Source organism: Chrysemys picta, chromosome 16 (assembly GCF_011386835.1).
Source record: "Chrysemys picta bellii isolate R12L10 chromosome 16, ASM1138683v2, whole genome shotgun sequence".
Classification (NCBI taxonomy): Eukaryota; Metazoa; Chordata; order Testudines; family Emydidae; genus Chrysemys; species Chrysemys picta.
Genome location: NC_088806.1, coordinates 1,079,508 through 1,095,703, shown reverse-complemented (window position 1 = coordinate 1,095,703; position 16,196 = coordinate 1,079,508). Strand labels below are relative to the sequence as shown.

Here is a 16,196-nt window from a genome sequence, read left to right as displayed (position 1 = left end):
CCCCCCCATTACCCCCCAACTCAGTACCCCGTTCTGAATTCGTTCCTGGGGGGCTGAGACACCCCCTAGCCCCCCGTTCCCCAGCCCACCTCCTGCATCCCTGTCCTTGACCCCCATCCTAGCACCCCCCCCGGCACTCCTGAGTAAAGTCCTCCCAGATTCCTGGACCCCAACCCCCTGGACCCCCAGATCTGCCCGTCCCCCCCCCCACTGCTGCCCCCCACCCCCTATAATAACCCAATCCAGCCCTCCCCCCATCTCCCCAGCTCCCCCCCCGTACCTGCTTCCTCCAGCTGATTTGAAGGTAAATACCCCGGGCGCCCCGAGATTCCACTGTGACATCACGGGGTTCCAGCTCCCCAGGGATACCCTCCCCCGCCCTGCCCCAGCTCCCACCACCCTGAGATCCCGCCCCACTCCCCCGGGGCGCCCCAGGGGCGAGTGCCCTGCGCTGCCATCCCGGATGCCTGGGTCCCATCTCCCCTCCCCAGGGGCGAGCACCCTGCGCTGCTGTCCCGGACACCTGGGCCCCATCTCCCCTCCCCACCGTCCCCCTAGGATGAGCGCCCTGCTCTGCTCTCCCGGATGCCTGGTTCCCATGTCCCCTTCCCAGGGGTGAGCGCCCTCCGCTGCCGTCCCGGATGCCTGGGTCCCATCTCCCCTCCCCAGAGGCGAACACCCTCCGCTGCCGTCCCGGATGCCTGGGTCCCATCTCCCCTCCCAGAGGCGAACACCCTCCGCTGCCGTCCCGGATGCCTGGGTCCCATCTCCCCTCCCCAGAGGCGAGCGTCCTGCTCTGCTTTCCTGGATGCCTGGGTCCCATCTCCCCTCTCCAGGGGCGAGCGTCCTGCTCTGCTCTCCTGGACACCTGGTTCCCATGTCCCCTTCCCAGGGGTGAGCGCCCTCCGCTGCCGTCCCGGATGCCTGGGTCCCATCTCCCCTCCCCAGAGGCGAGCACCCTCCGCTGCCGTCCCGGATGCCTGGGTCCCATCTCCCCTCCCCAGAGGCAAGCACCCTCCGCTGCCGTCCCGGATGCCTGGGTCCCATCTCCCCTCCCCAGAGGCGAGCACCCTCCGCTGCCGTCCCAGATGCCTGGGTCCCATCTCCCCTCCCCAGAGGCGAGCGTCCTGCTCTGCTCTCCCGGACGCCTGGGTCCCATCTCCCCTCCCCAGGGGCGAATGTCCTGCTCTGCTCTCCTGGTTGCCTGGGTCCCCTATTCCCAGTGAACAGTTCGCTCTCCGCTTCTCTACATAATATTTAATGCCCCTTCGCCCTCCTGCCCCTCCCTCCCAAAGTGTTGGCCAATCTCAGTGGCCAACGTAGCCATCCCCTCCCACAATCCTTGGCGGCGGCGGCTCTGTCCTCTTCCCAGCATGCCTTGTGTCTCGCTCAGCCCAGCCACCTCCCCAGAGCCAGCCCCAGGGAAAGGCCCAGGGGCCGCCACGGGCAGGGGCGGGGGCCTCCGGCGACCTCCGGCTCTGTCTTTTGGGGGGCGGAGCCCAGCCTGGTGGGGGTGGCCTTCTGGGGCCTCAGGGGTCTCCCCACTGCTGCGGTGGCCTCATCCATCCAGGCCCGGTAGTTGGCCACGCGGGTGTAGACGCCCGGACGCTGGCGCCTCCCGCAGCCCCGGCCCCAGCTCACGACGCCCACCTGGTACCAGGGGGAGCCCTGGGGGGCCTGGCACTGCAGGGGCCCCCCGCTGTCACCCTGGAACGAGAGAACGAGTCAGCCAACGAAGGAGGAAAACGAACCAGCAAGAAACCGAGAGGCCGAACAAAGGAAGAAATGAATCAACTATTGAGCGAGGAAAGAAGCAAATGAGGACGAGACTCAACGAGCGAGAAAAGCAGGAAACGAACGAGAGAACGAGGCGACGAACGAGCAGACGAGTCAATTAACAAATTGACAAGGGGGAGAAAAATGGAGAAAATGACTCAATGAATGAACAGGCGAGAAAACAAACCAACGAGAAAAACGAGGCCACGAACGAACTGACGAGAAAAGGAGTCGGGGACAGAAGGAGAAAACGAACGAAGAAACGAAGGAGAAATGGAGACAATGGACGAGCATCGAAGGAGAAGCCAGGTCACCGAGAAAGCGAAGGAACGAGACGCGGGCTGAATGGACGAAGGAGAAAACGCAAGAACGCGCCAGCGAGAACCAACAAACCAACCAGGGAGGAAGCAGAGGAAGCGACAGAGGAAGGAGGAAAGACACGAGGGAGGAAGGAGGAAGAAAGGAGGAGACGCAGAGGAGGAAGCGATGGAGGAAGGACAGACCCGGAGGAGGCAGCCAATGAAGGAAGCAGAGGAGGACAGATGCAGAGGAAGTGGTAGAGGAAGGAAGCGACGGATGAAGGAAGCGAAGGAGGAAGAATGACAGATGCGGAGGAGGCAGCGAATGAAGGAAGCGGAGAAGGAGAGACGTGGATGAAGCGAAGGAGGCGCCGGAGGAAGCAAGGGGGGAAGGAAACGAGGGAGGAAGGAAGTGGAGGAGGAAGGAGGAGTGATGCGGAGGAGTCAGCGAATAAAGGAAGCGACGGAGGAAGGACAGACATGGAGGAGGCAGCGATTGAAGGAAGTGGAGGAAGGAAGGAAGCGACGGAGGAAGGAAGCGACGGAGGAAGGAAGCGACGGAGGAAGCGACGGAGGAAGGAAGCGAAGGAGGAAGCGACGGAGGAATTGACAGAGGAAGGAAGGAATCGGCGGAGGAAGCGGAGGAGGGAGGAAGCGAAGGAGGAAGCGACGGAGGAAGGACAGACGCGGCGGAGGCAGCGATTGAAGGAAGTGGAGGAAGGAAGGAAGCGACTGAGGGAGGACAGACGCGGCGGAGGCAGCGATTGAAGGAAGTGGAGGAAGGAAGGAAGCGACGGAGGAAGCAGAGGAAGGAGGAAGCGACGGAGGAAGGAGGAAAGACGCAGAGGAGGCAGTGAATGAAGGAAGTGGAGGAAGGAGGAAGTGACGGAGGAAGGACAGATACGGAGGAAGCAAAGGAAGGAGGATGCAACGGAGGAAGCGGAGGAGGGAGGAAGTGAAGGAGGAAGAACAGACGCGGAGGAAGCGAAGGAAGTGACAGAGGAAGGACAGACGCGGAGGGAGGCAGCGAACGCGCGACCCCGGCATGGAGGGGAACCTCCAGAAGCCGCCGCGGGAACGGGGCAGACGGGGGAGCGAAGGACGAACCACGGGGGGTCCCCTGTCCAGGGCATGAGGGTGTCGGGGGGATGACGGGGGGGAGTTTGGGGCCCTGTGGGAGGGGCCTGCGCCCTGGGGTGGGGCAGAGGTGGGGTTTGGGGGAGGGGCTGGGAGGAATGGGGGGGCCTGGGCGGGGGAGGGGCTGGGGGGGTCCCCACCTGGCAGGCGTCCCGGCCGCCCTCCTCGTGCCCGGCGCAGACCATGTTTTGGGTCAGGGCCCCCATCCACCACATGCAGCGCAGCCAATCGACGATCCGCACGCCAGCCTCCCGCAGCGCCCCCGACACCGTCTCCTGCCCTGCGAGAGACGACGCTGCAGCCCGGCCGGACCCCCCTGCCGGAACCCCCTGCCGGACCCCCCCGCGACCAGATTCCCCCCAGCCATGGGCCCTGCCAGCCCCCTGCAGCACTCCCGACACCGTCTCCTGCCCTGCGAGAGACGACGGTGCAGCCCCGGCCAGACCACCCCCAGAGAGACCCCCCCCAGCCATGGGCCCCCCCAGCCATCAGCCCCACCCCCTCCGGCCTGACCCCCCCCAGCCAGACACCCCTGGAGAGACCCCCTCCTCCCCAGCCCCCTCCCAGCCCCGCCCCCTGCTCCCCCCGGCTCAGGCCCACCAGGTGGCCCCGCTCACCGTACTCCGTGGTGCCCCACCCGGCCACATAGCAGCTGCCCCACTGCCCGTCGTCCTCGTCGTCCGGCTCCCCGGGGAGGCAGACGAGGCCGAGACCCCGGCCCGGGGGCAGGGGGCGGCTCAGCAGCAGCAGGGCCAGGTCCGAGTCGTAGGTGCTGCGGCTGTAGCTGGGGTGGGACAGGATCCGTCGAACCCGCCGGGTGACGCCGCCCATGCCCAGGGTCACGCTGCCGGCCGCCACCGTCACGTCCTGGGGCCTGGGCACAGGGATGGCACCCCTCACTCCCGACCCACAGCCCCCGCTGGCCCAGCCCTGCCCCCCAGCTCTGCCGGTGCCCCTCACTTCCGACCCACAGCCCCTGCTAGCCCGGCCCTGCCCCCCCCAGCTCTGCCGGTGCCCCTCACTCCCGACCCGCAGCCCCTGCCAGCCCAGCCCTGCCCCCCCAGCTCTGCCGGTGCCCCTCACTCCCGACCCGCAGCCCCTGCTGGCCCAGCCCTGCCCCCCAGCTCTGCCGGTGCCCCTCACTCCCGACCCGCAGCCCCCTGCTATCTCAGTCCTGCCCCCCAGCTCTGCCGGTGCCCCTCACTCCCGACCCGCAGCCCCTGCCAGCCCAGCCCTGTCCCCCAGCTCTGCCGGTGCCCCTCACTCCCGACCCGCAGCCCCTGCCAGTCCGGCCCTGCCCCCCCCAGCTCTGCCGGTGCCCCTCACTCCCGACCCGCAGCCCCTGCCAGCCCAGCCCTGCCCCCCCCCCCAGCTCTGCCAGTGCCCCTCACTCCCGACCCGCAACCCCCTTACCGGGTGTCGTGGAAGCAGTGGGCTGCGCTCAGCACCCACCAGGAGTGTATGACGCTCCCCCCCACAGAAGTGGTGCCCTTGGGTCTGGAGACTCACAACCCAGGGCCATTCCCCAGGGCGGCTTTTCTGCCCCCCGATGATGCGGGGTGCGGGGGAGAGGCTGGGGCTGTCGTATCCCGGCCGGAAGCCACAGCCTGGGGAGACAGAGCCCCCCGTTAGAGACATTTGCCCCCCCTCTCCCTGCCAGCCCCCACTCCCCTCCCAGAGCCGGGGAGAGAACCCAGGAGTCCTGGCTACCAGCCCCTTTGCTCTGACCCACCAACCCCCACTCCCCTCCCAGAGCCGGGGAGAGAACCCAGGAGTCCTGGCTCCCAGCCCCCCCTGCTCTGACCCACCAACCCCCACTCCCCTCCCAGCGCCGGGGAGAGAACCCAGGCGTCCGGGCTCCCAGCCCTTCACATGCCACATCTCCACCCCCCTGTTCCCGTTCACTGGATGACATCACAGCGCCACATGTGTGACATCAGAGGCCTCCGTGACATCACACGCCATCAAAGGCTGGGAGGGGGAGGGGTTGCCCTGTGACATCGACTGTAGGGAAGGACCCGTCCCCCTTCCAGGGCAGGGGGGGAGGGTATGATTGGGGCAGGGGCACCTGTCCATCCCCCCCGGCACCCACCTGTCGCCCAGATGCCCGTGGCCCCAAGGAGGAGGAGCTCCAGCAGTCGCCACGCTGCCATTGGCTGCCCCCCAGCAGCGGGAGAGGCGGGTGGGTGGGCACAGGGGGAGGAGCTGCCCGCCGTGATGTCACAGTAGCGCCAGCGATGACATCACAGTGATATTTAAAGGGCCATGCGCATACATCCCTGGCCCCGGGGGGCTTCTTCGCCCCGCATGTCCCCCGCCCCAGAGCAAGGGGGCCCGGCTGTGGGGGGCTCAGAGGTGCGGGCCCAGGCAGGGCTGGGGCCTGGGAGAGACAGCAGGTCCCCAAGAGGGGCCGTCGCATTGCAGGGAGACCCCCCCAGGGCTGTGTGGAGCCGAGAGAGAGCACGTGGGGGGGGGAATATGGGGGTCCGGGACAGGGGGTTTAAGTGTTTTTTAAAAATCTGCCTCTATCGTAATGTTCAGAGTCGCAGGACAGACTCCCAGCCTGGCCCCCAGGCACTCGGCCTCCAGTTCCTGCTCCCCACGGCTTCCGGGCATTAATGGTCGCTGCCCGGCCAGCTGGCAGGTCTCCCCCGCATCCCCCAGGCCGTGGCATTCCTCCGGGGACAGGTCATGGGAAAGTTTCCAAAAGCTGCACATTCCTCTCCCACCCCTGACCCGGCGCCCGGGCGGGGGGATCGGCTGAGTCCGAGGCACGCAGGATGCCATGTGACCGGGGGGGGGGGGGTTCCCCATGTTGTGTGGCATGTGACTCTCACTGGTTTGTGTGCCTCAGTTTCCCTGCTGCAGGCCCCTGCTGCTGCTAACAACCTCTGTCCTATGCCCATGGCTCCTAACCCGGCCTTGGCAGCTTTCCAGAGCTCGCAGCGTCTGGCCCAGCGCGACAGGAAACCACAATGCTTCCGTTCCTCGCTTCGTTTTAAACGCAACCGGGTTTGGACAAACTCCCCCCACCCCCCAGCACAATGGAGGCCTGGGTCCCTTCACCCCTGTCCGCATCCCTCCCTCCCGGGCCTGCTCTGGGGATTGGGGGTCACAGACAGGGGTAAGGGGGCGGTAATGATGCTGGTTCTGGTGGACCCAACTGAGAGCCTCAATCCAAGGACAAATCGCTCAGAGCAGGGCAGACCCCGCCCAAGGCTCGGGTCCTTTGCACACCCAGCACCAAACCAGCCAGACAGAGAGGACTTTGGTCTCACCCCACTGGCGAACCACACGTCACACCAGCAATTCCCTCAGACACTCCAGTTTCCCAGTATCACCACCAGCGCCACTCGTTATGGTGACGAATGGTTATGAAAACCAATACCCCAGTAAAAGGAAAAGGTTCTCCTGATCCCAAAGGACCAAGCCCCAGACCCAGGTCGATAGACAAGTCAGATCTTCCCCACAAGCCAATCCTTAGAATCTACAATTGAAAGGTTTATTCATAAAAAGAAAAAAGATATCACTGAGAGCTAGAACTGGTTACATGGAATCAGTTACATACAGTAATGGCAAAGTTCTTGGTTCAGGCTCGTAGCAGTGATAGAATAAACTGCAGGTTCAAATCAAGTCTCTGGAATACATCCCCAGCCGGGATGGGTCCTCAGTCCTTTGTTCAGAGCTTCCGTTTGTAGCAAAGTCCCTCCAGAGGTGAGAAGCAGGATTGAAGACAAGATGGAGATGAGGCATCAGCCTTTTATAGTCTCCTCCAGGTGTAAGAACACTTCTTTGTACTTACCGTGGAAAATTACAGCAAAATGGAGTTTGGAGTCACATGGGCCAGTCACATGTCCAGGCGTGACTCAGTTTTTACAGGTGGTAGCCACTGCCCACACGCCATCCTGAACACCCCCAGGTAGATTTCTTATCTGGATTGGAGTCTCCCAAGATCCATTGTCCGTTAAGTGTTTCTGGATTGGGCCCTTAACTTGCAAATTCCTTTCTCAAGAAGCCACCCCAGTGCTTCACTGTGGGTACTTAGAGTCACACACCTTGAGATACGAGCGCAGAGCCAACATTCCTACCGTCAACTACAAAACCAATACACACCCACCCAGCACAATCACCCCCAGCACACCACAACCTCTCCACAAACACCTCGCATGACAACCTTTGTACAGCACCTGCTGCAAATATATAACAGTGGTTGCAACAGATGGACACAGATTCTCTCAATAATGTCGCAGGGGGTCACAAGGTAAAAAAAATGATAGTGGGTAGAGCACACAGGTGTGCTTTCACGGGCCATTCCGTGCCTCGGTTTCCCTGTCTGTGAAGTGGAGCTAACGAGACCCACCTGCTTTATAAAGTGCTTCGAGATCTCCAGACAGGAAGGGCTGTATCCGAGCCAGAAGATCTTCTAAGCTCGTCCAAGCCCGGCAATGTTCATCTGGAGAAATCTACAGCCACATCAATAAACGTGCTTCGCTCTGGCCAAGCCCCTGGGCCAGCCCAAAGCGGCACCAAAGTAGAGATTACTGCGTGGGCCCGGCTCCCGGACGGGACAAAGGCTCCGCTCTCCAGGAAGAGAACGAAAAATGCAAACCACAAGGAACGTTGAGGTTTTCAAGCCGGATTTTGCAGCCCCCAGAAAGCTAACGGAGCAAATAATTAAGCAATCAGTTTGCAGACATCTTGAAGATAATAGCTGACGAGTAACAGTCAGCATGGATTTGTCCAGAACAAATCATGTCAAACCAACCCGATAGCTTTCTTTGACAGGGTAACAAGCCTTGTGGCTGGGGGGAAGCGGTAGATGTGGTCTATCTTGACTTTAGTAAGACTTTTGATACTGTCTCGCATGACCTTCTCATAAACAAACTAGGGAAATACAACCTAGATGGAGCTGCTATAAGGTGGGCACAAAACTGGTTGGAAAACTGTCCCCAGAGAGTAGTTATCGGTGGTTCACAGTCAGGCCGGAAAGGCATAACGAGTGGAGTCCCGCAGAGATCGGTTCTGGGTCTGGTTCTGTTCAATATCTTCATCAATGATTTAGATAATGGCCTAGAGAGGACACTTATAAAGTTTGTGGACGATACCAAGCTGGGAGGGGTTACAAGTGCTTTGAAGGATAGGATTAAAATTCATAATGATCTGGACAAACCGGAGAAATGGTCTGAAGTAAATAGGATGAAATTCCATAAGGACACTGTCACGGAGTCCCCGGGCGATGCTCTGGAACTGCTCCCCACAAAGCCAGTCAGGACTTTGGGGAGCCTCCTCTCCCTCGGAGCAGACTGTCTTCAGGGCAAGACGCTCACACGGCTTCACCTCCTGGGTCTCTCCTGGGAGCATTCAGCATCTGCCCCTCCGTGCGCTTCCCACAGCGAGTCCGCCCCGGCGGGGTCCTGGGGAAGCCAGAGGGTTCTGCACCCCCCACTTCGCAGTCAGACGTGACTCTCAGCCAGCCAGTAAAACAGAGGTTTATTAGATGACAGGAACACGGTCTAAAACAGAGCTTGTACATACAGAGAACAGGACCCCTCAGCTGAGTCCATTTTGGGGGGCAGTGAGCCAGACACCCCCATCTGCCCTCACTTCCCATCCCCAGCCAGCTCCAAACTGAAACTCTCCAGCCCCTCCTTCTATGCTGAGTTCCTTTCCCGGGCCAGGAGATCACCTGATTCCTTTGTTCTCCCACACCTTTAGCATCCTCTTGCAGGGGGGAAGGGCCCCGGACATCACTTGCCAGGAGACAGAGTCGGCCATTTATGTACACCGGCCCTTTGCTCTGCAACAATCTCACCCCCTAGAGACTTAAGAACTGCATAGGGGAAACTGAGGCACCCACACAGAATTCAAAGGAAACATTAAGAACAGTCCCACTTCCTCACAGACACATGCAAAGTTCTCCATTGAGGAGGGAACAATCAGTTGCACACATACAAAATGGGAAATGACGGCCTAGGAAGGAGTCCTGCGGAAAGGGATCCGGGGGTCAGAGAGGATCACGAGATAAATATGAGTCAACAGTGTGACGCTGTTGCAAAAAAAGCAAACAACATTCTGGGATGTATTAGCAGGAGTGTTGTAAGCAAGACACGAGAAGTAATTCTTCTGCTCTACTCGGCGCTGATTAGGCCTCAAGTGGAGTATTGTGTCCAGTTCTGGGCCCCACATTTCAGGAAAGATGTGGAGAAATTGGAGAGAGTCCAGAGAAGAGCAACAAAAAAGATGAAAGGTCTAGAAAACATGAGCGATGGGAGAAGATTGAAAAACGTGGGTTTGTTTAGTCTGGAGAAGAGAAGACTGAGAGGGGACATGATCACAGTTTTCAAGTACATAAAAGGTTGTTATGAGGAGGAGGGAGAAAAATTGTTGTTCTTAACCTCTGAGGACAGGACAAGAAGCGAGGAGCTTAAATTGCAGCAAGGGCAGTTTAGGTTGGACATTAGGAAAAAAACTTCCTAACTGTCAGGGGGGTTAAGCACTGGAATAAATTGCCCAGGGAGGTTGTAGAATCTCCATCGTTGGGGATTTTTAAGAGCCCGCTGGACAAACACCCGTCAGGGCTGGTCAATACCTAGTCCTGACTTGAGTGCAGGGGTCGGGTCTAGAGACCTCACGAGGTCCCTTCCCGTTCTCTGATTCTCTGATTTAAATCGCTTTAAACCAACCCGGCCTGCGAACTCCCCTTTGGCTCCCACCCCGCCCCAGAATGTCTCTGCTAATCTGCCTCCAACCCCAGCCCCCTTCGCCCCCATGAGGGTGTCTCTTTGCCCCCACACGCACCAGGCAGGGAGTCGGTCAGGCTGTGGGGGAAACAGGTTCCAGCCCCTTCCCGGGGGAGGGGAAAGAGGGGGGCTAGAGAGAAGATTGGGGGGCCCAGCTGCCGAGCTCCAAACCCCATGCACCCAAGGGCGCGTTTTCTCGCCGCTCTCCCCAGCTGGCCAATAGCCACTTCTGCAGCCGTGTTAGTCACAGAAAAGCCCCAGGAAACAAAAGCGAGAACATGCAACAAAAACAACTCAACAGCCCCCCCTCCAGCCCCCCCCGGGACTATTTAGAGCAAAGCCAACAAGCGACCGAGACCAAGATCCCGTTTCCCCTCCCGGATCCCCCGTCCACGTTCCCACGGGCTGCAAAGCCGAACTGTCTTTAAATCCGTTGGGGTCTTTTGGGGGGGTCACTTTTCCTGTGACTTTTCTGCCCCCACCTGAGGCACAAAAGCCATTCGGCTCTTAACGAACCCAAGGGCCAATTCACACGGAACCGCGAGATGCACAACGCCCCCAAACCCGGCGTTTCCCCGCAGCGAACGCCAAGGTGCGAAGACCCGGGTGGGGCAGGGCCATGTCCCCCGCCGGGGAAAGGCGCCGGCTTCCCTGGGCCACGGGCCATGGGGTGGCCTGTCCCGAGCCGGGGGTTTGGAGTCGGGGGGGGGCTGCAGGGAGCCGGGGGGGGGGGGGGTTGGAGACGGGGGGGGGGGGCTGCAGGGAGCCGGGGGGGTTGGAGTCGGGGGGGGGCTGCAGGGAGCCGGGGGGGGGATTGGAGCCGGGGGGGGATTGGAGTCGGGGGGGGCTGCAGGGAGCCGGGGGGGGGGGGGGGTTGGAGCCGGGGGGGGCTGCAGGGAGCCGCGGGGGGGATTGGAGCCGGGGGGATTTGCAGGGAGCCGGGGGGGATTGGAGCCGGGGGGGGGGCTGCAGGGAGCCGGGGGGGGGGCTGCAGGGAGCCGGGGGGGGAGTTCCCAGGCAGGGACCAGGACGCCCCGCCCCGCGCTGCTCGGAAAGTCCCCGGGCGGCTCAAAAGTTCCCGGTGCCTGGCGCGGCGGGCGCAGTTTCGGTTCGTGCCCGGCCCCATGGCAGCGCCCCCCCCGCCTCGGAGCGACCCTCCTGTTGCTGCTGCTGCTGGCGGCCCCCCCGCCGGGTAAGAGCCCCCCCCGCTGAGCCCCGCGCCCGGCTCCAGCTCCCCCCCGGCTCCCCGGGGCTGGGGGGGTCACCAGGCTGAGACCCGCCCCCCGCCCGCTGAAGGTTCTGGGCTAAACACCCCCCTACTGACCCCCATATCGCCCCCCCGCTGCCATCGGGGGGTGTGACCCCCCGTCCGCTCCAGCTGGGACCCCCGATCTCTCCCCGGGGGACCCCCTGTGGCCCAGTGCCTGACCCCTAACCCCAAGTGTCTCCCCCCACAGGCGGGGGGAACGAGGGGGGCGCGCTCGGGCTCTGCAAATGCCTGCGGCTGACGAGCCCCCCGAGCCGGCTCCAGGACCTCGCCGACAAGGTGAGGGGCCACCAGGCCTGCGGCCAGCACCTCGTCCGGTACGTACCCCCGCCTGCCCCCCGCTGCCCAGAGCCCCCCCCGTGCCTGGTGCTGCAAATTCCCGGCCCCCTCCCCCCGCATCCCCCTGCCAGCCCCCCATCCCCACAGCCCCCCTGCCAGCCCCTCCGCCTGCAGCCCCCCCCATCCCCACAGCCCCCCTGCCAGCCCCTCCCCCTGCCAGCCCCCCATCCCCACAGCCCCCCTGCCAGCCCCTCCCCCTGCCAGCCCCCCCATCCCCACAGCCCCCCTGGGGCCGGGCCGGGCCTTCCATTTAGGTGATCTAGGCGGTCGCCTAGGGCGCCAGGATTTGGGGGGGCGGCAATTCTGCGGTGGGTCCTTCACTCGCTCCGGGACCGGCCGCAGAATTGCCCCCCGCCGACCGGGAGCGCGGCAGGACCCCCGCCTAGGGCGCCAAAAACCCTGGTGCCGCTCCTGCCTGGGTCCTCCCCACCGCCCTGCCGTGGGGCCAGGCCGGACCCTCCCCCCTCACTTCTCCCCCCTGCCCCCCAGGTTCGAGCTGCCCCGGGGCCAGATCTGTGGGCTGGCCAGCGCCAACTGGGTGACCGAGCTCCGCCGGCTCTGGGAGAAGAAAGGTGGGTCCAACCCCTCCCCCCAACCGCTGCCACCCCCCCTGCACAAAGGGGGTGCCCCTTGATGGAGTTGGGATTGGGGGGTCCCCATCCACGGCTCTGGGGTTGGGGATAGGGCACACGGGGGAAGGGGGCTGGATCCTACAGCTTCCCCGCGAGCAGGCGGGGGGGCGGGTCTGATGGGCACAGGGGGCACACGGGGGAAGGGGGGCTGGGTGGGGTGGGCAGGGCAGAGATGGCAGTGGGGTGCTGGGGGGTGGAGCTGACTCTGTTGGGGGGCAGGGGGACCCAGACCCCCTCGTCTGGCCCAGCCAGGTCAGTAACTCACCGTGTCCTGCAGAAGCCGGACGGATTGATGCCCGCCAAGGGGGTGGGGGGCTGGCCCCAAACCCCACCAGCACGCCCCCACCCCATGCCCAGCACGGCCCGACCCCCGGAGCCCCACGAACCCACAGACGGACCCCCAGAGCTGCACGGACCCACGGCCAGACCCCCGGAGCCCCACGAACCCACAGACGGACCCCCAGAGCCGCACGGACCCACGGCCAGACCCCTGGAGCCCCACGAACCCACAGATGGACCTCCAGAGCCACACGGACCCACGGCAGACCCACAGATGAAGCCCTGACCACCGGTGAGCTCACAGCTGTGATCCCCCAAGGGGGAGGGGATCTCTGCACCGCCCCCTGGTTTCTAACCCCCTCCCCCTTTGTCTTGCAGACCCCGTTGGGGGGCCCGGCCTGGCGCCCTGGCAGGGGGAGGGAGCAGGCGACGGGGCCCCCCCGGGGCAAGCCCCGTCCCTACCTCCTGGCGGTGCTGGTGCTGTTGGGCATCACCTTGCTGCTGGTGGGGGCCCTGACCTACGTGCTCTGCCGGAGGAGCCGGCGGCCCCCCCGGGGACCCGCCCCCCCCCACAGAGACCCAGGTAAGTGGGGCAGCGGGGTTAGGGGGCTCTGCTTCCCTGGGGGGACTGGCTATTTACCCCTGGCTCTGTGCCCCCCAGCACCCCCATAGCCGATCCACCCCCCGTCCCTGGTCTGTGCCCCCCACGTTCCCCCCCACGGCCAATCCACCCCCCATCCCTGGTGTGTGCCTCCCATGTTCCCCCCCCACAGCCGATCCACCCATCCCTGATCTGTGCCCCCCTGCACCCCCCGGACCCAGGGCGTGGGGGTTTGTTTCCCCTCCCCATTTACCCCCCCCCACGCCCACTCTCCTGCTATCCATGGGGAGCTCTCGGAGCGGGTCCTGGCCATGCTGGGTTCGGGGGGACCTCGGTTTGCTCTTACCCCCCCCGTTTTGTCCCCCCCCAGGCACCGGGACGCCGTACTACCCCTGCGAGCTGGGCTGACGGATGGCGCCACCTGTCGGCTACCCCCACGAACGGACCCCAGCACCCCACTGATTTCTTGGGGGGTGGGTGGAGGGTGATGGTATGCAGGGGAGAGGGCTTGGGGGTCTAATGCCCAGCCGCCCCCTCCACTTGATGAAGGACCCCGACTCTGGGGGGGGGCCCCGCAGAGCAGGCCCCCCCCGCACTAAGCTAATCGCTAACCACAGACGAGGTACTCCAGCTCTGGGGAGACGCCAGCCCTGCCCCGCCCCCCAGAGCCCCCACTAATTTATTCCCTGGAAGAGCTTAAATACAGATGTTTGTACAAGGCTGCGGCTGGTTATTCATGGGGGGTGGGCATGGTTTTGGGGGTCCCTGTATTTGTGCCGGGGGCGGTTCTCCGAGGCTTTCTCTGTGGGGGGGGGCACCTGGAACTGGCCTGAACCCCCAGCGTGCAAGGGGCCCCTCCCCCAGAGACGGATGGGGGGGCAACTCTGGAGAGAGGAACCCCCCCATCCCCCCGGCTACCAGACATTTTCACTTCCTCTGTGCGGAGGCCGGAGCGGGGGCGGGATCGGTGAGGAATCAGGATGTGTATGTGTGTGTGGGGGGGGGGGGAGGAGTGAGGGGCTCCCTCCTCCCGCACTTCCAGGCATGGGGCTGCCCCATTGCCAGCTCCTGCCCCATCCACCCCCCTACCCCTGACCGAGGTGCTCAGCGTGGGGCAATTTGGGTTTTTTCCCCCCTTTTATTTAACACAGGCAGTAGAAAAAAAACAGCCCCCCCCATCGCCGGTGGGGGCCCCCCCCCAAGCCAAGAGCCGCGTGGGTCTCCGCATGTTCCCGGTACGCCCAGGGGGTGGGGGGGACCAGTCCATATGTTGGAGCGTGGCCCAGTCGCCGTGTCGATCCCACGCCAGCCTGAGATCCTGTGTGTCCTGTGTTGTCATGTGTCCTGTGGGGTCACGTCTGTGGCAAATGGCGCCACGCTCCCCCAGCAGAGCCTGTCCCGCCTGACGCGCAGAGCGAGCGAGCGGCCAGCCGGCGGGTCCTGTGTCCTTAGTGTGTTCTTGGTGTGTCCTTGGCGTGTTCCCACGTGGGCTCCGTGTCCGGCCGGCGGGCGGGCGCCCCCTATTGCTCCAGCGTGTGCTCACAGGTGCGGGCCAGCTCTCCCAGCTTGACGCGGGCGTAGTCGACGCGGTTCAGCGCCATCTGGCAGCCCTTGCGGGCCGAGTAGCTGGAGCCCTCGTGGGGCTGCCCCGTGGCCACCTGTGTGTGTGGGGAGATGGCAGAGAGGGGGGTGAGCCTGCGCGCCCCACGGCCCCGCCCCCCCACGCCGGCCCCGCCCCCCTCACCTGGGTGAGGTACCGGATCTGCCCCGAGAGCTCCGACTCCACCTTCTGCACCGAGGCGGTGAACTGGGCGGCCTGGCGCTCCAGCAACCGCTCGTTCGGCTTCTCCTTCGACAGCTCCAGGATCACGTTCCCTGGGGGGGGCACGGGGGTGAGGGGGCGCCCCGATAACCCCCCCGCCTCCCCGAGGGGGAGCCTCGTCCCAAAGCGCCCCCCTGTTCCGGGCCTGACCCGCTGGCGGGATCCACCCCGGCACTGCTCCCCCATCACCATGACCTCCCACAAGGGATTAGTGTTGCCAACTTTCTAATGGCACCAAACCGAACACGGAGGCCCCGCCCCTTCCCCAGGCCCCGCCCCCGATCATTGCATTCCCCCTCCTCCGCGGCTTCCTCTCCCCCACCCTCACTCACTGTCACTGGGAGGGGCCGGGGATGAGAGGATTGGGGGGCAGGAGGGGGCCGTGGGGGGTTCGGGGGACAGGAGTGGGCCGCGGGGGGCTCAGGGGTGGGGATGAGGGGTTTGGGGGGCAGGAGGGGGTTGTGGGGGGCTCAGGGGGTGGGGATGAGGGGTTTGGGGGGCAGGAGTGGGCCGTGGGGGGCTCAGGGCTGGGGAGGGGGGTTGGGGCGCGGGGTAACCTCGGGGGGCTCCCAAGCAGTGGGGGGGTAAGGCTGGCTGCCTGGCCTGACAGGGGTGATGTGCGCGCACCCCGGAAGTGGCCGGACGGTGGGGCTCCTAGGTGGGGGGGGTGGGAGGCTCATGGGCCCCGCCCCCTCGCTCCCATTGGTTCCCGGCCCAGGGACAGGTGGGGACTCGCCTGCCTTAGCCCCGACCGGACGTTTACCTGCTCGGTCAGTGCTGCCGACCGGCGCCGCCAGGTCCCCTTCGATGGGGCGTTCGGGTCGACAACCGGACACAGGGTCCCCTGCCCCCTGGCCCCGCCCGCCCGTTAGCCACGCCCTTGCAGCCCGACCCCCGCCCGTTAGCCACGCCCCTGGCCCCGCCCCTACCCGCGCTCTGCAGCCAGGCCCCGCCCCCCGCCCGTTAGCCACGCCCCCTGGCCCCGCCCCTACCCGCCCTCTGCAGCCAGGCCGCGCTCCCGGCGCTGGCCCCGCCCCTACCCGCCGCTGGCCCCGTCCCTACCCGCGCTATGCAGTCAGGCCACGCCCCCCGCCCGTTAGCCACGCCCCCTGGCCCCGCCCCTACCCGCCCTCTGCAGCCAGGCCGCGCTCCCGGCGCTGGCCCCGCCCCTACCCGCCGCTGGCCCCGTCCCTACCCGCGCTATGCAGTCAGGCCCCGCCCCCCGCCCGTTAGCCACGCCCCCTGGCCCCGCCCCTACCCGCCCTCTGCAGCCAGGCCGCGCTCCCGGGCGCTGGCCCCGTCCC

At 64.7% G+C, this 16,196-nt stretch overlaps 1 protein-coding gene and 1 pseudogene across 1 annotated transcript in view; both read right to left on the bottom strand.

The window, feature by feature from the left end:
• Positions 1-508: 508 nt before the first annotated feature.
• LOC135976072 (serine protease 55-like) lies at positions 509-6,835 on the bottom strand (annotated as a pseudogene).
• Positions 6,836-14,184: 7,349 nt separating this feature from the next.
• The window catches only part of MED11 (mediator complex subunit 11), a 25,924-nt gene continuing 23,912 nt past the window's right edge, over positions 14,185-16,196 (bottom strand). Inside the window, exons 2-3 of the mRNA XM_065570527.1 lie at positions 14,815-14,945; positions 14,185-14,728 (exon numbers count right to left, since the gene is read on the bottom strand). Coding sequence (XP_065426599.1) covers positions 14,591-14,728; positions 14,815-14,945 — 269 coding nt within the window. The 3' untranslated portion in view covers positions 14,185-14,590. The remainder of the gene's footprint in view (positions 14,729-14,814; positions 14,946-16,196) is intronic.